This window comes from Phoxinus phoxinus (genome assembly GCF_949152265.1).
Source record: "Phoxinus phoxinus genome assembly, chromosome: 13".
In the NCBI taxonomy this organism is placed as follows: Eukaryota; Metazoa; Chordata; class Actinopteri; order Cypriniformes; family Leuciscidae; genus Phoxinus; species Phoxinus phoxinus.
In genome coordinates, this window is record NC_136888.1 from 34,240,877 (window position 1) to 34,265,068 (window position 24,192).

Here is a 24,192-nt window from a genome sequence, read left to right on the forward strand (position 1 = left end):
TTTTCATTCATCTCGAAATAAGAAAAAGTGGCAAAAAAAAATCAATAAATGGGCTTGAATTATCATTTGAACGTGAGGAGGAAGTCACTGACCCTCATGTTTGTTCACTCGCTGTTTAAAATCAAAATATGGCTTGAAATATAAACTAATATATTGAAGGACAACATGATCTGCATCCAATTAACTCCCTAACGAACTGAAAACGGTCATTAAATCACGTGAAGACGACGCAGATGTCGAACGTTGGCGGGTTCTTCCTGATGATGTCACTTCCTGCCGGCGTCACTGGCGTCAGCCGGGGCTGATGGGAAGGCGGAGTGGCACTGGCCCGTGTTGAATGAATCGTGCACACCTGTCTCTCACTCCACTGTCCGTCACTATGTGGCTTTCGTTTTCTTGCTTTTGCTCTTCTTGTCTTTCTTCTTCAGGCCGTCCATGTGCGCTCGCAACAAGTTCGAATACGCCTGGAGAACAAACCAGTTCACGTCAGTCTTCCCGAAACAATATACAGTCAAACCAGTTCACGTCAGTCAAACCAACATTTCAGAAACAATATACAGTCAAACCAGCATTTATCACTTTATCAGTTAATATTCGCTATAGTTAATAAAATGGTAATAAAATATGAGCAGAACTCAGTTGATATCTGACAGGGTTTGTCCATCCTTCTGTTAGACTGTCTCTCACACACACACACACACACACACACACACACACACACACACACACACACACGACATTTGACAGGTTTTGTCCATCCTTCTGTTAGACTCTCTCACACACACTTCTGTTAGACTGTCTCACACACACACTTCTGTTAGACAGTCTCACTCTCACACACACACACACACACACACACACACACACACACACACACACACTTCTGTTAGACTGTCTCACACACACACACACACACACACTTCTGGTAAACTGTCTCACACACACACACACACTTCTGTTAGACTGTCACACACACACACACACACTTCTGTTAAACTGTCTCACACACACACACACACACACACACACTTCTGTTAGACTGTCTCACACACACACTTCTGTTAGACTGTCTCACACACACACACACACTTCTGTTAGACTCTCACACACACACACTTCTGTTAGACTGTCTCACACACACACACACACACACACGAATTATGTTGAATATCTGTCAGCTGGTAAATTTAACTACACAATTAGATAATACCAGTTTAGCTCAACCAGTGAGCAAGCAATGCTTCAGTGTGTGTGTGAAAAGAGCATTAGCAGTTACAGACAAAACACTGAAGAACACATGATCAGCTCTAATGGCGCTTTTCCACTGCACAGTACCAGCTCGACTCGACTCAGCTCGTCTCGGCTCGCGTTTCGCTCCGTTTTCCATTGCATATAGTACTTCCACAATAGTACCTGGTGCTCGTCATAGCGACGCGACACACACCCGCTACCCACACACACAGGACAATGGAGGAAATCGAGTGTATGCTGTTTTACATAATATTAGTAATGGGTATATCACGCAATCTCTGGCAAAACTATTTAAAAATGCCGGGGTTATTCAGGATACTCCGTCTGGCGCGTGCAATGATGGCGCAGTGAATAGTGACGATTCTCGCTGACCAATCAGCAGTCTCCCGTGTGTCACGTCACGTTTTAGTATCGCCTCAGCTCGCTTAGAACCTCGCCGGAGGTGATACGAAAAAAAGTCCCTGGAAGCAGGTACTGGTACAACTTTTACACAGTGGAAAACCAAACAAAGTCGAGGCGAGGCGAGCCAAGGCGAGCTGGTACTGTGCAGTGAAAAAAGCGCCATAAGTGGCCCAATCAGTTCTGGTCACAAATGTTTATAATTTTTACTGGTAGTCGCTGTATGAAGTGTTTTTGGATATAATATGTCACAGTTTTCTTTATTTTGCTCTCCTCACTTACATAATGAACTATAGTATCTGAATAATTTCTGGTCAACATTCAGAAAAATTCAAGTTACAAACTGATATGAGGAAAAATACTACTGATTATTTTAAAATGCCAGTCAATATCGAGCTGATTTAACATATAGATGTTGCAAGCACCAGAAAATGATATAAATAAAGCTTTATGAATGTAATATGACCCACCATTTGAAACTTTATGACTTCTTTGGTGCTGACCTGAAACACACAGTAAAGCGAAGGTTAAAGAATAAACATCGCTTCTGAAAACAACTTCACTTCATGAGTGAGAAGAACAATTACGGGATAAATCAAAACATTGTGCTACATTATATTGATGAAATGAATACATGTGGCGATATTTAAATATGAAAATAATCAAAAAACAAATAAATGGGTAAAATTCAGTGACAAAAATAAATTCAGAACTAAATTGTGTTTGTTTTGTCAAGTCATATATGTGAACCTGGACCACAAAACCAGTCACATGGGTACATTTTATGATATTGATATGTATACATCATATAAAGCTGAATAAATAATCTCTCCATTGATGTGTGGTGTGTTAGGATAGGACAATATTTGGTCGAGACACAACTATTGTAAATCTGGAATCTGAGGAGCAAAAAAATGTAAACATTGAGAAAATCTCCTTTAAAGTTGTGCATTTATGTTCACGATTGTGCTGCATTCACTCACAAAAATACATGTTTTATATATTTACGGTAGGACATTTACTAAATATCTTCATGGAACATGATCTTAATATCCTCATGATTTTTGGCATAAAAGAAAAATGGATAATTTTGACCCATACAATGTATAGTTGCTATTGCCACAGATATACCCGTGCGGCTCCAGACTGGTGTGTGCTCCAGGGTCACATATGTGTTAATTTCTGCATTTGAGAACACACACACACACACACACACACACACACACACACACACACGTTCTCACCACTGTGCTGATCTTCTTCTTGCCCTCTGAGGCTCTGATGAGACACTTGTTGTCGGCCGGTTCAAACGTCTCCGGATGGCCTTTCCTGGGAACCGGCTTCGTCCTGCCATCATCTGCACACACACACACACACACACACACTTACAATATCAACAACTCGACTTAAAATATCAACAACACTGTGAAGAGTTCACAATGTCAACGCCTGGGCTGTTGTTATTATTAAAGGATTAGTTCACTTTCAAATAAAAATGTCTTTATAATTGACTCTCCCTCCCGTCATCCAAGATGTTCATGCGTTTCTTTCTCCAGTCAAAATGAAATTAAGGTTTTTGATAAGTCTCCATATAATGGACTTCAATGGCAACCAGCGGGTCGAAGGTCCAGATGTGAGTTTCAGCTTCAAAGTCTCGACACGATCCCAGCCGAGCGATAAGAGTCTTATCTAGACACACAAGCAGACATTTTATAACAAAAAATCTAAATTATATATTTTTTTAACTACAAAAGCCCGTCTTGTACATCTCTGAGATGCGGCACGCATTACGTCATCACGCTGGAAAGTGGACCTTCGACCCGCTGGACCATTGAAGTCACTACATGGAGAACATCCTGGAGTGTGTTCCTCAAAAACCTGCATTTCTTTTCGACTGAAGAAAAGAAACATGAACATCTTGGATGACGTGGTGGTGGTGTGTGTGTGTCAGTGAGAGTGTGTGTGTGTATGTGTGTGTCAGTGAGAGTGTGTGTCAGACTCAGTGAGAGTGTGTGTGCCAGACTCAGTGAGAGTGTGTGTGTGTCAGTGAGTGTGTGCATGTGTGTGTCAGTGAGAGTGTGTGTGTGTATGTGTGTGTCAGTGAGAGTGTGTGTCAGACTCAGTGAGAGTGTGTGTCAGTGAGTGTGTGTGTGTCAGTGAGTGTGTGTGTGTGTGTGTGTCTCAGTGAGAGTGACGTACACTTCTTCAGTGTGATGACGACGCTGCCGCTGGTCCTGCACTTCTGGAACAGACGCGTGAGTTCAGTGAGAAACTGCAGAGAAACACACACACACACACACACACACACACACACACACACAATCATAAACATGAAAAATACTCACATATCTGACATGCTCCACAATTTAATAATTGAATTAAAGTGAATGAGCGCTGCTCCCCAGAACATAATCCCTGCATGTAGATCATAAACACTGTAATGTGTGTCAACATTTCTAACAAGTTAATAAGCACTTTTTCCCCAGTAAAATATTCTCATAACTCGACTAAACATGCTGAGAAATATACATAAGCTGCTTTAACTCAACATATGGCATTATAAGAAATAATACAAATAAATAAACAGTTGTAGAAATAAATACATGTGGCAATTATATAAATAAACTAAAAATAAATCAATGCATAAATATAAAAATATTTAAAAATAACAAATAAAGGGGATAGTACAATATGAATAAAATTATAACATTACTATTATAATAGTAATATTAAAAAAGTAATGTTTGATTTATCAAGTCATATGCTTTTATTTTTCTATTATGACTTTTTTTAAACTTATTTAAACACACACACACACACATATATCTGACCTTATGTGAACACACTGTAATGTAACGTATGTTTAGCTCCTGTACAGCTGTACTTCAAGATTACAACTTGCTGATCAATTTTAATATCTCTTTATCAGGTAATTAATCACATCTATACTTTATTATGATCATAAAACGAACGGAACACTTTGATTTTTCCTATTAAAACGAAGCAGAAATGTCCATGTAGGGTCTAGAAGGCATTAGTTGACTTACTTTACCATTGTTTTTAATAATTAACAACACGAATACTTTAAAAGACCCTGAAATAAGCGACATTAATTCGTTCTTCGACATTCCAGCCGCAGAGTCCAGTGTGGGGAGTGTGTGTGCTTTAGCTTGCTAACATGTCTGGACTCGACGCCGTCCGATTAAACACGAAATCCCTGAATCTCTTGTACAGTACGTGCGTATTATCATCTGATAAACGCAGATTATGAGATATAAAGTGATCTTACCGCGTCGTTTTCTAATAGCACCATATCTTCGGTGATGTGAACTGCTAACAGACAGCTCGATGATTAGAACACGTCGCTCAGCTGCACTGAAGCTCCGCCCCTTCACGCGCTTCTTCTTCCTGCGCGCGAAACACAAGCGCGTTACGTCACTACCGCCCTCTAGCGGCGCCAGTTCCACGTCGCTACAGGATGATTTACTTTGCTTTTACTGTAGTAAACTCTTGTGTTGATGCTAAAAAAATGCGCTATTTGGAGTTAATTAACCTGAATAAACGGAGTGTGGAATGTTGTACACTTCCTCATGTACTCAACGGACCCTTTTCACAGACTGTGATGACGCGATTTAACGGTCATCAGCATCGGGAATCCCGCCAATATATATATATATATTAATCGCATCCAAAATAAAAGTTTGTTTACATAATATATGTGTGTATACTGTGTAGAATTATTATGTATAAATACACACACATTCATGTATATATTTAAGGAATAATTGCATTTATTTACTGTATAGCCTATACATTTATATTATATATAAATATAAACAGTTTTTCTTAAATATATACATGATTGTGTGTGTTTTTATATATATAAATAAATATACACAGTAGTATACACGCATATATTATGTAAACACAAACTTTTATTTTGGATGCGATTAATCGCGATTAATCTTTTGACAGCCCTAATATATATATATATATAACGCTGCACTTTGTATTATAGGCCTTTTACATACAGGTGAAACTTGAAAAATTTGAATATCGTGCAAAAGTTTATATTAAGAAGCAAAATATTATATAGACTCATTTCATGCAAAGTGAAATATTTCACATTTTTATTTGTTATAATTGTGATGATTATGGCTTACAGCTTATGAAAACCTTTTCACAATATTCTAATTTTGGGGTTTTCATAAGCTGTAAGCCATAATCATCACAATTATAACAAATAAAAACGTGAAATATCTCACTTTGCATGTAATGAGTCTATATAATATATTAGTTTCAGCTTTTAAGTTGAATTACTGAAATAAATGAACCTTTTGCACTTATATATATAAGTTTATTTCATATAGTGCCTTTAATGCAGCTTCTCAAAGTGCTTTACATAGTAAATATACATAAAAGAATAAAAAAAATTAACAATGAATACCACAATCAACAATAAGTCAACCTAAAAAAAAAAAAAATTCCAAGTGACTTTATATACATATGTATTAGTAAATTAAGTAATTATTTGAGGAGAAAATGCTGATAAAAAAATTCTGAAAATGTTTATTTTTTGTATACAATTACAATGAAATACACAAACCTTAACAATGAAAATATATATATATATATATATATATCAAGTTGAAACACTGAAAATGAAAAACACTGAAATGTTATTAAATTCAATTATTTATAATAATGACATTATTGAATTAGAAAATAAATTGTTCAACTGAAATGGCCAAAAGGCTTCCCTTATTTAGAGACATGCAAATAATACATATATAATGCTACAAATATTACGACATGCGAGATATATGCGACTTAATATTTCAAGTTTAATGCTTTTAAAGAGACGTGAGGTGTCTGTGTGAGGCGATCTACGGCGCGGGTCTGGAGAACACACAGTCCCGGTTCGGCTCGAGCGCGGCGAGCGGCACGGAGAACGGCGAGCTCCAGTCTCGCTCAAACACGGCCCGCAACTCATGATGGAACGAGTTTCCCTGCAAAGCATCCTGGGAAACCACCAAGCCCACTCCGGCAGTGGAGTTGAAGTAGTCAGCTGACCAGTTAGACGTGCCTGAACACAGACACAGCAGCGGGGGTGCAGAAGCTCCGGGTCAGTGGTTCATAAACACATACATATCAGAACTATTATACAGGAGAAACTGGAGAAATGAGAATATGGTGCAAAAGTTAATTTATTTCAGTAATTCAACTTAAAAAGGTGAAACTAATATATTATTATTTAGACTCATTACATGCAAAGTGAGATATTTCAAGCCTTTATTTGTTATAATTTTGATGATTATGACTCAAAATTAGAATATTGTGAAAAGGTTTTCATAAGCTGTAAGCCATAATCATCAAAATTATAACAAATAAAGGCTTGAAATATCTCACTTTGCATGTAATGAGTCTATATAATATTAGTTTCACCTTTTAACCCCTTAAGCAGCACGCCCCTTTTTTTTAATAGACATGAAAATGCACATTTCGAATTTAAATGGTTGTAATTCAAGAATGCTTTGGAATATAGATGTAAGATTGGTCTTGTTTTAAATAAGATATTTGGCAGATTTTTGTAGAAGTGAAATAAATTAAGAAAGTCAAACAGAAAAAAAGTTATAGAAGTTTGTACATTTTCATAAACTCAATGTTAAAAATTTAATTATTCATATTTTATATAAAATATATATTTTCAAAACCTGGGAGACTCTAAAAATGCAAAAAAAAGAAGAAAAAAAAAGAAGCCAAAAATCTGAACAAGTTGTGTTTCAAATGTTAGGTTGATATCTCAGAAGATGAGCGTTCATTGAGATTTAGTTTGGGCGCAGTACCACACTTCTCCACTAGTGGACATTACTGCCCATATAAGGGCGCCTCCATCTCCATATGTTGTTTGAGTCTGAACCATTATTTTTACAATTTATGAAGTAGACATCCTATTCAGAAGTAGTGTTGGAAGTTTGGCAGATTTTGAAATGAATTCAACCTCTAAGAAACACAGAAGATCACGTATGTGCATTATAGCTCGCCGCCACATCACTAATGCTGAATCTATTATTGTTTTGGTAAATGGTAAATGGACTGCATTTATATAGCGCTTTCATAGACCCATGGCCACCAAAGCGCTTTACAATTTGCCTCTCATTCACCCATTCACTCATACATTCATACACCGACGGCGGTGTCAGCCGTGCAAGGCGCCACTCAGCTCGTCGGGAGCAGCTGGGGTTAGGTGTCTTGCTCATGGACACCTCGACACTTGGTCCAGTGGAACCGGGGATCGAACCACCAACCTTTCAGTTTGTAGACAACCTACATGAACCACTGAGCCACTGCCGCTGTTTTCTTCATATTTAAAACATTTTCAGAGCTTTTTTTCTAAAATAATTGAACGGATGCTATCTTTTGAACTCTTGGCATGAAAACAAACTGAGGTTTCTACCATTCTTTCATGATTTTTCATGTTCATCACTATTTCAAAATAAAGGTCTGAACACGCCTGAGGAGTATGAACATATTCTTGTTGCAAATTGATACATTACGGCTCCTCTGTCATTTATTTTGAAAATCAGTCACCAAATATATATATGATATATAGATGGCCAAGATTAGTTTAGGTTTAGTATAGGATATTACTGTTTTAAATATGTACCGGTAATGGCTGTGATGCCAATTACTGAAATAAATGAACTTTTGCACGATATTCACATTTTTTGAGTTTCACCCGTATATATATATATACACACACACACACTATATACTTACAAACTTTTGTTAGATGCGATTAATCGATTTCACTGCACTACTTATAATATATAATATATATATATATATATATATATATATATATTATTAAAGCACAGATAATTATAGTACATTTTTAGCTCTTAATAGCTCTTTTAGCATCAACATTTCATTAAATTGCTATAGTCACGAGAGTAAAAGAGAAATGACTCACCTACATACGCCACTCTATCGGTCACCATGTATTTGTTGTGGTTGACTCTGGTGTAGGGGATGTGCGACTGGTTCCCCACTGGGATAATGAACAGCCTCTGTGCAGAGAAACGGCGTTTAAACACAGATCTGTACCGGCGTCACCCTCCCGCGCGTGCTCGACTCACCACTGCGATGTTGATGTTGAGCGCCGGCGAGCGCAGAGCGTCCAGCGACCGCAGGAAAGGCCAGACGGACGGGTCCGTGTCCCGGCCACAGCTGACCAGCAGACTCACGGACACGTTCCTCTCGAAGGCCGCGCGCTTCAGGGCGTCTTCGATGACCGGCCAGTACCTGTGCACACACGCACACACACACACGCACACACACACACACACACACACACACACACACACACACACACACACACACACACACACACACACACACACACACACACACACACACACACACACACACACACACACACACACACACACACACACACACACACACACACACACACACACACACACACACACACACACACACACACACACACACACACACACACACACACACACACACACACACACACACACACACACACACACACACACACACACACACACACACACACACACACACACACACACACACACACACACACACACACACACACACACACACACACACACACACACACACGCATTGAGAATCACCATTTTTTTTTAAATAGAGATCATGATTCTGAACGGAGAACTAAACAAAATAAGTCATTTACTAGACGAGATTCTAACAAAATGCTCAGTGATGCAGTCTGTAGTAAAACATATTAATTTTAATTTTTCAAATGAATGATTCAATGACTCACTCATAAATGGGTTATTTTATTACTAGACAAATCAGCATTTTGAACGAATCTCTTGAATTAATGATTCAATGACTCACTCATTAAGACTTCATTTGTTTTGTAACTGGGCGAATCAAAGTTTTAAGTGAATCTCTTAAATTAACGACTCAATGACTTAAAAACACTTCACTTATTTTATTACTGGACAAATCAGTGTTTTTGAACAAACCTCTTAAATTAATGATTCAATGACTCACACACAAAAACTTCACTTGTTTTGTAACGGACGAATCAAAGTTTTAAGTGAATCTCTTGAATTAATGAGTCAATGACTCACTCATAACGACTTCACTTGTTTTGTAACTGGGCGAATCAAAGTTAAGTGAATCTCTTAAATGAATGATTCAATGACTCACTCTGACTCACAAAAACATCACTTGTTTTGTAACTGGACGAATCAAAGTTTTAAGTGAATCTCTTGAATTAATGAGTCAATGACACACTCATAAAGACTTAATTTGTTTCATGACTGGATAAATCAGATTTTTAAGTGAATCTCTTGAATGAATGATTCAATGACTCACTCATAACGACTTCACTTGTTTTGTAACTGGACGAATCAAAGATAAGTGAATCTCTTGAATGAAGGATTCAATGATTCACTCATAACGACTTCACTTGTTTTGTAACTGGACGAATCAAAGATAAGTGAATCTCTTGAATGAAGGATTCAATGATTCACTCATAACGACTTCACTTGTTTTGTAACTGGGCGAATCAAAGATAAGTGAATCTCTTAAATGAAGGATTCAATGACTCACTCATAACGACTTCACTTGTTTTGTAACTGGATGAATCAAAGTTAAGTGAATCTCTTAAATGAATGATTCAATGACTCACTCATAACGACTTCACTTGTTTTGTAAATGGGCGAATCAAAGTTAAGTGAATCTCTTGAATGAAGGATTCAATGACTCACTCATAACGACTTCACTTGTTTTGTAAATGGGCGAATCAAAGTTAAGTGAATCTCTTGAATGAAGGATTCAATGATTCACTCATAACGACTTCACTTGTTTTGTAACTGGACGAATCAAAAATAAGTGAATCTCTTGAATGAAGGATTCAATGATTCACTCATAACGACTTCACTTGTTTTGTAACTGGGCGAATCAAAGATAAGTGAATCTCTTAAATGAAGGATTCAATGACTCACTCATAACGACTTCACTTGTTTTGTAACTGGATGAATCAAAGTTAAGTGAATCTCTTAAATGAATGATTCAATGACTCACTCATAACGACTTCACTTGTTTTGTAAATGGGCGAATCAAAGTTAAGTGAATCTCTTGAATGAAGGATTCAATGACTCACTCATAACGACTTCACTTGTTTTGTAAATGGGCGAATCAAAGTTAAGTGAATCTCTTGAATGAAGGATTCAATGACTCACTCATAACGACTTCACTTGTTTTGTAACTGGGCGAATCAATAAAGCTGACTTGAGTAGAAATAAAGCTGACTTGACTAGTGACTCCCTCACCCGTGATGATGGAAGTATTTGGATGCGGGATAAAACTCCATGACTGCCACGTGTATGAAGTCCTGCGCGTCTCCGATGGCCGACAGGATGGCATCAAGGTCTCGGGTCCGAGAGACGGGACAGAACGCAGGCGGAGAGGCCTGAGGAAGAGGAGAGATGAAGCTCTTCTGCTCATTTATTTGATCAAAAATGCAGTAAAATTGTGAAATATTATTATAAAGTAAATCATCTGTTTTCTATGTGAATATACAGTAAATTGTAATTTATTCCTGTGATCAAAGCTGAATGTTCAGCATCATTACTCCAGTCTTCAGTGTCACATGATCCTTCAGAAATCAGTGTAATATGATGATCTGATGATCAAGACACATTTATGATTATTATCAGTGTTGAAAACAGTTTTGCTGCTTCATATTTTTCTGTAAACTGAGATGCATTTTATTTCTCAGGATTCTTTGATGAATAGAAAGTTCTACAAGAACAGCGTTTATTTGAAATAAAAATATATTGTAACATTATAAATGTCATTACATTGTTACATTACATAAACATTATTATGTAATGTTTTTAAATTTTTTGAACAATTTAATGCGTCCATGCTGAATTCAATAATTTTTTATTTTTTTTTAAGTAGTTGTTCATATCACCAGTTAATTTGCCAACATTTCACCATTTTTAAACTATTGGATTTCATTTAGATAACCATTTATATTTGTAATTTTTGTAGTGAACTGAGTAAATATTGTGTGAATAATGCACATCTCATTTGCTGTAATAAATATCAACATCATATCACGGATTAGTCTGTAGATATCAGGATCAGCTGATCATTAAAAACCCAGGAACAGGATGACATCACTATAGTAAAAGGTGCAGATATTCAATAAATTGTTACATTAATAAATACAACCTTAATAGGCAATAACCATTATAGCATTTAATAACATTTTTATTTAGGTGTGATTTTTTTATTACTTTTTATTTATTTATTTATATACCTTTAATTTATTTTTGCTTAAATTTTTATAATTTTAATACTTCAAGGCGACATTTCTAATTTTAATTAATGTTTTTCCCATCTAATATTTATATATGTTTTTCAGCTTTATTTCACCGAATGATTTTCAATAGTTTTAGTAATAATCAATAACTGACTGCCAAGCAACATTAGTATAGAATGTGTGTCAAACACGCCTCATCCAATCAGAACTAGTATTATAATAGACCTCATGTAGCTCCGCCCCTTTTTAAGCGTCTTCTGGTTTGTATTTCCACAGCATGAAGGAAAGATCTTGCATATTTAGAAATGAACGGCTCGTTTTAAAATCTTCCCGGTCTTTCAAACATTACAATGCTCATGATAACTTTCATTAACTCTGCAATAAGTAAATCCGCTTGTTTCTCTGGCGCATAATGTCAACAATTATCTCTAAAACACAGTAAGTCCACCAAAAGCATTTTTTCACACGGCTGGAGTATTTTTTAATTGTTTTCAGTGGGAGCGTAACGAGGCGCTGAGCGATTTTGACAGGTCGTCGAGAGTTGAAGAATGTAAAACGCAGCGCTAATCACTGTCACTTCTTACCCAACCGTCCAATCACAATGGAGGAGGGGCGGGACTAATACCAGGAGGGGCGGGACTGCTTGTACAACGTCAACAGACGACAACAACACGCATAATAACTAGGTATGCACCGATACCGGGTACTTATACCGATACTTGTCTTTAATAATGTTTTAAATAATCACAATAATTAGGCTGGTACTGTAGCTTTTGTTGAAGTCAAAATTGGAATAAAGAATTGATATTTCACTGGTGTCTAAACATTTCTGACCCAATCCTCAGCACTGAGCCCTTCTGGAGCTGCTCTAAATATGTGCTGTGCTATTAAATGACAGATAAAATATGATAGGGCAATAGAATGAACAGTGAAAGTAACAGAAGCTCATACAATTAATTTTAGCAGGCTTAATTAAGCATGAAAATAACTGAAGGAAATATATATTTCATGAACAAATTAAGCCAACTAATATGACTTATATTCTTTTGGTTAATCTATACATTTAAAACTTAGAAATGCAGTGAAAATACTGGTATCGGTTTTCTGTATCGGTGAGTACCAAAAATGGGAGTATCCGATATCCCAATATATCCATATTATTCCAACCGTCCAATCACAGTGGAGGAGGGGCGGGACTAATACCACACCGACCAACCGCCATATTCTGCTTGTACTGTGTCAACGGATGAAACAACACGCGTAATAACGGAACAAAAGAATTTAAAAGCCAGAGAAAATACATTACATTGTATCGACATTTTAATATAGAATCAACACAGAAACAAAATATGTATGAAATGAGATGCTAGTAACACTTTCGCGGATATTCCGTATCATAAGCAAAGCGTCTCAACTGGAAAAAATACCTAAACGCTCTCCGCTAAACACACGGCCTAAACGAGTGTGTGTCTGTGAGCCGTGATGACCTGAGCGAGTGTATTCACCGTGATGTACACTCGGCTGGCCACACCGCTGAGCTCGAGTGGCAGCGGATGCTCCTGGTTGATGGAGGTCTCGTAGGAGGACGGCCACGGGTCCGGGAGGGAAGCGTTGGACCGACCCATGACCCAGTACGACTGGAAGATCTTGTGCAGGTCAGCAGCCAAACCAGTGGAGTTATAGATCACCACACCGAGCTCTTTCACCTGGAGAGGGTTAACACACACACACACACACACACACACACACACACACACACACACACACACACACACACACACACACACACACACACACACACACACACACACACACACACACACACACACACACACACACACACACACACACACACACACACACACACACACACACACACACACACACACACACACACACACACACACAATTAGAGACTGCTGAAAATATCACAACTTTCCAAACATCTTCCAGCTCTTCCATTTTTGCAACCATATGGACATTTTTATGTTTTTTTTTCTTTCATTTTTTTGTGTGATAATTTTGCCTGTGTAAATGCCAACTGCATACATATTGGTACAGGTGTGTATTTTTATTGGAATTTGACTATTTCACGCCCATTTCCTTTAATAAATCTATTTTACACCAGTAACACAAAATAGTTCCTCTCAGGACCTTTTGGACAAAAATGTCCCCATTGAATCCAATTTTTAATCCCAGGGCCATTAAACTATAAAATGATGCGTATCGATCTTTGCTCACAGACTTTCATTCTGTTAACAAGGGTTTAAAATGTACATTTTTACTATTTTTTTACCAGATGGTGTCATTTTCTCAGGTTTGGCCTATAAAGCAAACACTCACTTTATTCCTGTTTTCTGCTTCTGCATATTATAGAGTCAATTATATAAATTGTGCAGCGATAATTGTGTGGGTGTGTTGGTATCAGTGATGCGTGGGTCAATGTATAAACAACCCGCACCCGACCGGCGTTTTCAACTAACCCACCCGCAACTCGGACCGCAAAAAAAAAGAAATAAACATAGTACCCGACCTGCTTCCTGACCCACGTTTTTTAAAAGTAGCTAGTAAATGCTCATAGTAGCGTCATTGGGCCATAGACGGAGGAACTAGGGGTGCTGAATGCAGACAATAAAGCGTAGGCCTATGTATTTCATAGAAAATTGTGTCTAGTACTATATAAATTACAAACGTTTAATTGGCATCTTTATTTCAAACGACCTGACCGACCGCGACCCGAATATCATTAAAAATATTTTTGGATGACTCGTAACCGCGGGTGACCGCTCATTTTGGATCAACCCGCGCATCACTGATTGGTATGGATGTCAGGTGTGGTTTGTATGCGTTATAAAAAAAATGTGTGTGTGTATATATGTGTGTGTGTGTGTAATATTTGAGAGAGAAAGACTACTGCAAATCCCAAATCCGAGTTTTGCTGCATCTAATGGGGAAATGTGTTACTGCGCCCCAAACAAACTCACTGAAAGCATTTTTTTTTTTAGATATCAACCTCAAATTTGGATCACGACTTATTTAGATTTATGACTTTGATTTTCTAGCAGTTTTAGAGTTCATCATATTTCATAAAATATATATTTTATGTAAAATACAGGTGAAACTTGAAAAATGAGAATTTATTTATATATTAATATAATAAGTAATAAGGGAATAAGTTCATTTATTTCAGTAATTCAACTTAAAAGGTGAAACTAATATATTATATAGACTCATTACATGCAAAGTGAGATATTTCAAGCCTTTATTGGTTATAATTTTGATGATTATGGCTTACAGCTTATGACAACCTTTTCACAATATTCTACTTTTGAGCCATAATCATCACAATTATAACCAATAAAGGCTTGAAATATCTCACTTTGCATGTAATGAGTCTATATAATATATTAGTTTCACCTTTTAAGTTGAATTACTGGAATAAATGAACTTTTGCACCATATTCTACTTTTTCCAGTTTCACCTGTAATGTTCATAAATCATTTTCAGAAACTTGAACCCCTAAAATGTTTGGTTTCGGTTGCACTTTAACTTTTTTTTTACTTCAACAATAATCTACTCTTATAAATGAGACCAAACTTAAGTCTTTCAAAGTTTGTGACAGCTTCATTCTAATAAACATGGCAGTGTATATTGGGAAAACTGGAACTAATTGCTGAAGCTCGTCTGCTGTAAATCACGTTTGATAGAAGTGTGTTGAATGTACGAATGCAGACTTCAGTTCGGACCTGCGTTAAAGATCTCCAGTCCATGTTGGCGCTGCCGATGTAAACATGTTTCCCGTCCACAATCCAGAACTTAGTATGAAGGATTCCTTTAGTCAAGCGGCCGAAGTTCACTCGTCGTATCTGTATTCCTGCATGAAGAAACACACACAGTCAGGACTAAAGGAAATAAGGATTCATTTCAGAAGTTAATCATGGAAGTGTTGAAAAAAGATTTGCGACTAATTATTTAAAGTCCCCCAGTAGTCGATCATTTTATCACTTAAAACTCATCTGTGATCACCTAAATGACTGATTTAAACGCGTTTCCTTTAATATCCTTAAAATATCTTGAATGTAACTCGACACCCTTGCCTCATTTAGTATTCGCGGTTCTATGAATATGCAAATGAGCCCGCCTCCACTCAGTCACTCACTCACTCACTCACTCACTCACTCACTCACTCACTCACTCACTCACTCACTCACTCACTCAGAGATCCACTGGTTGACGATCACACGTTGATCTGATTGGCTACATGTTTGTGACGTCAGAAACACCAGCGATTTCAAACCGTGTTTTTGAGACTGTCTTTGGTTCACTGCAGTTTTAAGCAGAAAATACTCAGCAATGCTGTCCACTTATGAACTTACACATGGGTTGTCTTAAGGCGAGACACGGCAGGCAAAAACATAGTTTTTTTTTCACTGGTCAATTATGAGATTTTGGGCTATTTGTCTTCAATAACATCGTCTTTCAGACTGAAAAAAAGTCAAAAATACACATTTAGGTCTTTATTTTACTACACTTTGTCTATTTGCGTCTGTAGATTTATCCGAAATTCAACAAAAGTTGCCGTTCTAAACCAACGCGCTGCTCCGCGATCTCTCTCTGCTTCCTTTAATCACACACACCGCTGGAAAGCTCTCTCTCTCCTGTACAATGCTGTCGGATCCAAATATGGTCATTTCCTTTTAATCAGCAACCAATCGTGAAATTACAATGGGCATTTAACCCTAAAAGCGAAATCTCATTGGCTGATGTCAATTTCTGTCGCCGTGATTGGTTCAGAAGCATCACGTGACGCGCTCCGACACTCAAATGTGTGTTTTTGACTGTTTTCTGCTCAGTTAAAGGCCATAAATGCTGTTTATAAGTTTTGATGTGATCTAGGTGGTTTGTATTGTTGTTGCTAATGATTTGATAAGATATTGTGTCAGTAAATAGTTGTTTCCACTAAAAAAGTATGATTTTTTTACATTACAAATCTTTAAATGCCTTTTTCTCAAAATTAGTGTTTTTGTCATTCTCCAGTTGAAACATCTCAGCCGATGTACACCAAACTCTCCAGTTACACACTTAGCAGCATTCTGAAGATATGTTCAGAGGGATTTGTTAATAAATCATTCCTGGCCTGATTTATGGGACATTTTAATAAAAAAATATGGCGAAAATTGATATTTTAAGGCTATGGACAGTATATTTAGATTTGCTAGGTAATGAAAGCATATATCCTGAAATCCCTCTGAACATCTTCTTTCATCTTGTGTGTAATCAAAATGAAAAAAGAATTTTGAAAGTGGCTTTATCATATGTTCAGATCTATCTACCGAAAATGTACGCAAAATTGCGCATATTTAATGAGAAAATGCCTAATTTGCATAATTAAACGTACAAATTTCAAAAACTTGTAATTTTTTTTTATGAACTTGTGTAAGTAATCAACTGAGGAAGTTTCATGGTGATATCTGTTATTTTAAAATTGTACCCTATTCACCCGTAGTGTCTCGCCTTAAAGCAGATTAAAAACACCACAGACGCATAAACAACATTAAAAGCGAGTTTTTCCACCACAGGGGGACTTTAAGATAAATAATCCATGTCTTTATATGGAAGGCACATTTCCTGACCGTTTTCTTTCAGGACTTTGAGGTCTGTTGAGTTGCGAGCGACGGTCGGGATGCTGGTCACCACTCGCACAGACACGTTCCTCGACGGTAACGCTCTGAACTCCTCTAAGATCTCTCTGCCCTGAGACACAAACACAACGTTGACGATCAAAAGGTTCAATATGAAGGCAGGGGTGGACAGTAAAAGTACATTTACTTGAGTCCTGTACTTAAAGGGATAGTTCACTTTGAAATTAAATGTTGGTATGTTTTATCTTCCCTGAAGTGCATCAAGATGTCGGTGTCTTTGTCTCCGCAGTAGTTTCAATGTTGATATTTTTAGGTCAAGCCGTTCTTGTCTGTCAGTCATATAATGCAGGTCTATAGGCACTGTCTCCAGAAGCATGCAGAGAAAAGTCCAAATTACACAATTCCCCATGGTAAGTGCACATTGACGGCCTAAGCTCGCGCGAACTCATCCGGGAGTGTTGAGTTTTCACTTATTCCCAGTTTGTAAGCCTTCTATCTCGACACACGACTCGCTTCATTGTTCAGGCCAATCAAAGGCACACGTTGAGCCGTACAGCCAATCACACGCGTTTCTGCTGAGTTTAAAAATGCAACGTCCAATCGAAGGCGGTTAGATTAGTTTCCGGGGAAGAAATCCGGTGTAAACAGATCAGATGGACGTGGTTGTGTTACAAAAGGTAAAAACTATATAAATACTGTTGGTTTTATCACACAAACCACTTGTTTCGTGTCTTAGGCCATCAATGTGCACTTACGATGGGGAATTGTGTAATGTGGACTTTTCTCTGCATGCTTTTGGAGACAGTGCCTATAGACCTGCATTATATGACTGACAGACAAGAACGGTTTGACCCAAAAATATCAACATTGAAACTACTGCGGAGACAAAGACACCGACATCTTGATGCACTTCAGGTAAGATACAACATACCAACATTTAATTTCAAAGTGAACTATCCCTTTAATAAGCATGCGGTTCTTTATGGCATCATATAGTCCAAAAGCAGCCGTATTTCCACATGCACACGTGAGTCTAACAGTGTGGAGTGCGAGTCTCACAGCTCGGTCGGTGCTGGAGTTCACGTTGATGTCGTCGGCCGTCAGAGACCAGTAGAAAGACGCCACGTCGATCTGTTCGGTGGCCGAAGACAGAAGATCCTTCCAGGCTTCAAACAGGCTTTTCCCAGCGCTGGCGTTTCTCCCGTAATCCATACTGACTGGGAAACTCTCCACCAGAACAATCCTGGGAGAAAACACAGCAGCTCACGTCCAGAACAGACTCGCTTCATGCACACGTTATCATCACGAGTAATGACTTCTACCAACACTTCCACAACAAGCCAACCGTGTGTTTTCTGCTTCACTATTTAATAATTAATATCAAGACACCAAAAATACACGCTTAGAAAGAATTACCGATATTAAATTATTCTTTATAGTGAAGCAGAAAACACACGGTTGACTTGTTTTCATTCGTGGAAGTCATTACTCGTGGAAATGTGATAAGGTTATGTCATAAAGCCTGCAGTTATTATCAGGATAAAAGTTCAGTCTCAACACAAGTTCCCCACAGCATGATCTAAAAATAACAGTTCCCTTACATGTCTCTCAAAGCGGAGTTATTCAATGCTGTACTAACTAAAAATTTTTTTTTATATATATATTTCAGTTTTTTATTTATTTTTATTTAAGTTAGTTAAGCATTGAATAACTCCGCTTTGAGAGAAATGTAAGAAAACATTTCTTTAACCTTAATAAAAATAAATAAATAATATATATATATAATTTTTTTGTTTCTTTATTTTTATTAAGGTTATTTCTACTAAATCATAAACTAAAATCTTTTTAAAAAACGTATTACTAAAAACAAAATAAACATTACCTGAAATAAAATTAAAAACAAAATATATAATACGTTTTTATTATTAGGGTTAATTTTGTTAATCTAAAATCTTAAAAATATATATATTTTTATTACCTGAAATAACCATTAAGTGATTCACTCTCTCTCTCACACACACACACACACACACACACACACACACACACACACACACACACACACACACACACACACACACACACACACACACACACACACACACACACACACACACACACACACACACACACACACACACACACACACACACACACACACACACACACACACACACACACACACACACACACACTTTTATTTGGGTTTTTATTATCAGGGTTATTTTATTTATTATTAGTTATTAGAGTTGCTATTGTTAACTAAAAGTAAAATAAATGTTAACAAATAAAATATATTTAAAAATGTTTTTTTTATTTCAGCTAGTTGCCAAGGCAACACAAGTACTTAAAATAAGTAAAACTAAATCGTAATGAAACGATATAAACATTTAAAAAAATAACAAAATTACAAAACACAATTTTTTTTTTACTAAAACCTGAACTATAATTTAAATGAAAATAGAATCTAATTAAAACTGCCTCAAAGCCTATTGGAGCATTACATTTATGTCAGTTAAATTAAACTTCAGACAAATAAATACTGGTTGATAAATGTTAAATTATATTGTATTAAACTAAAATATTTCAGTCTGTTATAAATATTTCAGCTGAATAACACAAGTAATTAATAAATGTGATATATTCAAAAATATGACATTTTTTACAATACAGTTTAGCAAATGGCAAAGCGTCTACAAACTACATTTGATTGGGCATTAACTGAACAACTTCTATACTTAGCAGCAAAGTTAAGCACATATAAATCTAATTGTAAATTAGATTTTTGCATGTACTCCGAAAATTTAAATTTAAATTGACATACATGTGAGTGATACCAGTGGACAAAGAAACGTGATGACGTGAACAGTTTGATGATAATATTGTGTTTGGAGGGGATTGAACTTGGAAAATTCTTAAAAGTTAAATGAAGATGAATCTAAACTAAAGGTCAGCTCTCGTGTAGTCAACAAAATCAAGAGACAAAGAGAAGCTCGTCTTAAACTCAAGAAGTGCAGAAGGTGACAGGAAGTGAAATCATGAAAACAGGAAGTTGGCGGCTTGGCGCACCTGCTGTGCTCATTGGGGACGGTGTAGTTACAGCATGCCGGTGTGTGATGGGGACTCAAATCATCGTTGATTTCATCTTCATTCTTTAGTTTCTCTATCACCACGATGGCCAGTATAACGCCTAAACCGATCAGACACCCAGTGGCCAACAGGACAGAGACGGAGCACTTTGATCCCTGCAAACAGAAAAACATCACGTCCATATTAGATATAAATCATCAAACCTGTAGATGAGACCACTCATGATCTTCAGAATTCAGAAACCCTTGTTATTAGCGATATAGTGAACGGATATCTTTGCAGCGATATAGTTAACGAACATCCCAGCGCCGTGTGCCCCACTGAAAATAAAAGTCATACGCATTTGGTACAAAATAACATGAGCAAATATCACTCTTCATTTGTAACTTGAGGCCATTTATTAGATTATGTTAGACTTTAATTTAATTTTATACTCATTTCTGTGTATGAGTAAATTTTCTATATTAGTCTTGGTTGTATGCTCTAAAAACGTGTATGTAAATTCATATTTTTGTATTAAAAATAAAGCAATAATTGAATGTGATGTGTGCGTTTAATAAATTATTACCATAGCCTACAGGCTAATTTATCTATTAGCTATAATTAAGTGTGAGATTTTTAAAACAAGTATAAAATGTGTTTATTGTACACCATCGTTTAATCCAATCAACATCGTTTCAACGTTAGGAAAGCAAACCAATTAGATCGATTTTCGGTAAAACGTTACTTCGATGTTCGATACTTGTTCGTTGTTTCGATGTCACGAGACGTTGATCGTTTGCTAACTGGGTATGTAAATACTGCGCTTTCCTCACAGTAACTAAATAAACATTAATAGTAGTAATCTGATCACGATGTGGATATGTTTGAACCAGATCTGCGATTCACCGACATAACGTCGACAGATGAGGTGATTAAAAGAGATGTTCTCGGGAGCGCGCGTAACCGTCACATTATTTTGATTTTCCCGGAAAAAACGTCTACACCGTTTTCTTCTTCTTTGCTGTCTAACGTTACCTCTCTAATTTTAATAGCTTCTGTGTGTCATGTGTAAGACTACAGTATGTTTCGATCTATTTCTGTGTAGGCTCTTGGCCAGGTCATGTTTGTAAATGAGAAGTGGTTCTCAAACAGTTAACCTGGATAAATAAAGGTTAATAATAACAAAGTTACCATAGGAACTAGGAAGATCTCGTTTTTTAAGTTTCGTTACAAGCTGTTCACAAATTGGCAATAAAAGGTGACTAATATGGCAAGCCGTTTTAGCTTTTATTCATTTCCAGGATATGAATTCTTGATATCAACAATTACATTTTTGATATCAAGAATTATATTTTTTGATATCAAAAATGTAATTGTTGATATCAACAATTGAATTCTTGATATCAACAATTGAATTCTTGATATCAACAATTGAATTCTTGATATCAAAATTGTAATTGTTGATATCAACAATTGAATTGTTGATATCTGTAATTATATTTTCACTAGTGAAATGTCACCATAGGCTGCCATTCAAAATCAATTGTTGATATCAAGAATTGATTTCTTACTAGTAGAAATATAATTTTTGATATCAATAATTACATTGTTACTAGTAAAAATGTGAATTACTGATATCAATAATTCAATTGTCACTAGTTGAAATGTCTATTCTTGATATCAACAATTGAATTGCTACTAGTAACATTTTTCATTTTTGATATCTGAAAATGTATTTCTGATATCAATAATATTTCAGATATCTAAAATGGCTTTCTTACTAGTAACAATCACATTTATGATATCAGAAATTAACATTGTCACTAGTGAAAATGGAATTATTGATATAAAAAATGAACATTGTTACTAGTGGCAATTCAATTGTTGATATCAAGAATAGACATTTCAACTAGTGACAACTGAATTCTTGATATCAAAAATAAAGGTTTTTACTAGTAAGAATTGTATTTCTGATATGTGAAACTGCATTTCTACTAGTAAGAAATCTATTCTTGATATCAACAATTGATTTTGAATGGCAGCCTATGGTGACATTTCACTAGTGAAAATACAATTACAGATATCAATAATTAAATTCTTGATATCAAAAATAAAATTCTTGATATCTAGAATTAACATTTTAACTAGTAAAAATGTAATTGTTGATATCAAGAATTAGCATTGTTACTAGTGGAAATGTAATTCCTGATATCAAAAATTGCCATTGTTACTAGTATAAATCTAATTCCTGATATCAATAACTTTAATTTTAACTAGTGAAAATGTAATTGTTGATATCAAGAATTCATATCCTGGAAATGAATAAAAGCTAAAACGGCTTGCCATAGACTAATACATAAATATTATTACATACAGCCCATTTAAAGCGTCACTTACCTTGGTATTCGACACATAATTGTCATGTAAGCTCTGATACGAAGAGGTCGGGTTTTGAACATCTCGTAAACGTGAAGATCTAAAAGTAGAACATGTAAAAGCTGATCGACATCGACTAACTGTTCAGAGAAGGAGTTAAAAGCTTAAATCATCCAATTTACAGATGAAACACGTTTATATTTCTGTGATAAATCAACACAAAACATAGTTATGCGTGATAAAGTGCAGTGAACTTACTCAGACATGTCGTGCAGGTGTTTGTCCTTGTGTGAATAAAGGGAAATATTCTCAAATAGTCATTAGTTCCTCTTTCCCTTTTCATTTCTGTTTTTTAAATTTTTTTTATGGCACTTTAACACTCATGTATAATGTTCAAAGGGGCTTTCAAACATCTATAATCACATCTTAAATATAATTAACTGACATAAACAAGTTCTGAAAAAGATACACCGGTAATACTTACAATACACATGCTCTGTATTATCAAAATAAACTAAATGCTCTTAAAATAATAATATAATAATAGCTTCAGCTGTGCTTAAACTTTGACATAAAAAACAAATATCTTACTTTGATTGAAGGAAATCAGATTAATTTATACAAGACAACTCAAAGCACATTTATGCATCAAAATCGGTTTTAAAATGTGCAATTTTAGCATTTGTTTTTCATAAGGAGGATCACAATTAAAGGTTGATTATAGGCTTGGATTTAAATGCACAGATTTTAATGCAGCATTTGTTAATAAACCACACTGAAAAATATTTGGAATAGGATTAAGCTTTAAACAATTTTCACTCAGAAATTGCAAGTAAATTTCAGAAATAAACATGAAATAAAGAAAGACAGAAGCAGTTTTTTCTTGAAAAACCTCCAACAATCTTCAATGTCTAACACTCAGACATAACTTAATATATATAATATACTGTATGCATGCTGAATAATATTTCATACCTCATTCAGTGCACTTGTGCTTGTCCAAACACACACGTCACACGGGCACTAAAGACCGTGAAAGAGTGTCAGAAACTCCCGACTGCTCAGAGTTTCACTTTCCTTTCGTCAGAAACGGGACCGGGGCTT

General features: G+C 36.1%; 2 protein-coding genes across 4 annotated transcripts; both read right to left on the reverse strand.

The window, feature by feature from the left end:
- On the reverse strand, positions 1-5,058 carry srp14 (signal recognition particle 14). The gene is made up of 5 exons (XM_079632903.1): positions 4,940-5,058; positions 3,850-3,922; positions 2,895-3,007; positions 2,121-2,153; positions 1-464 (listed from the first exon to the last, which is right to left on the reverse strand). Exons 1-5 carry the CDS (start codon positions 4,961-4,963, stop codon positions 378-380), a joined length of 330 nt encoding a protein of 109 aa, XP_079489029.1. The 5' UTR covers positions 4,964-5,058; the 3' UTR covers positions 1-377.
- A 931-nt stretch (positions 5,059-5,989) lies between these two features.
- pld4 (phospholipase D family member 4) lies at positions 5,990-24,155 on the reverse strand. 3 transcript variants are annotated; one of them, XM_079634048.1, is made up of 12 exons: positions 24,064-24,155; positions 23,347-23,372; positions 23,110-23,188; positions 20,710-20,885; positions 18,700-18,883; positions 17,632-17,752; positions 15,745-15,872; positions 13,486-13,704; positions 10,998-11,137; positions 8,790-8,955; positions 8,624-8,720; positions 5,990-6,736 (listed from the first exon to the last, which is right to left on the reverse strand). In XM_079634048.1, the coding sequence occupies exons 2-12, from the start codon at positions 23,352-23,354 to the stop codon at positions 6,537-6,539; spliced, it is 1,518 nt and encodes a 505-aa protein (XP_079490174.1). In that variant the 5' UTR covers positions 23,355-23,372; positions 24,064-24,155; the 3' UTR covers positions 5,990-6,536. The 3 variants fall into 3 exon arrangements, with proteins under 3 accessions (XP_079490174.1, XP_079490176.1, XP_079490175.1); XM_079634050.1 differs by having other exon boundaries at positions 13,504-13,704; positions 24,064-24,153; XM_079634049.1 differs by lacking the exon at positions 24,064-24,155 and having other exon boundaries at positions 23,347-23,468.
- Between the last annotated feature and the right edge of the window lie 37 nt (positions 24,156-24,192).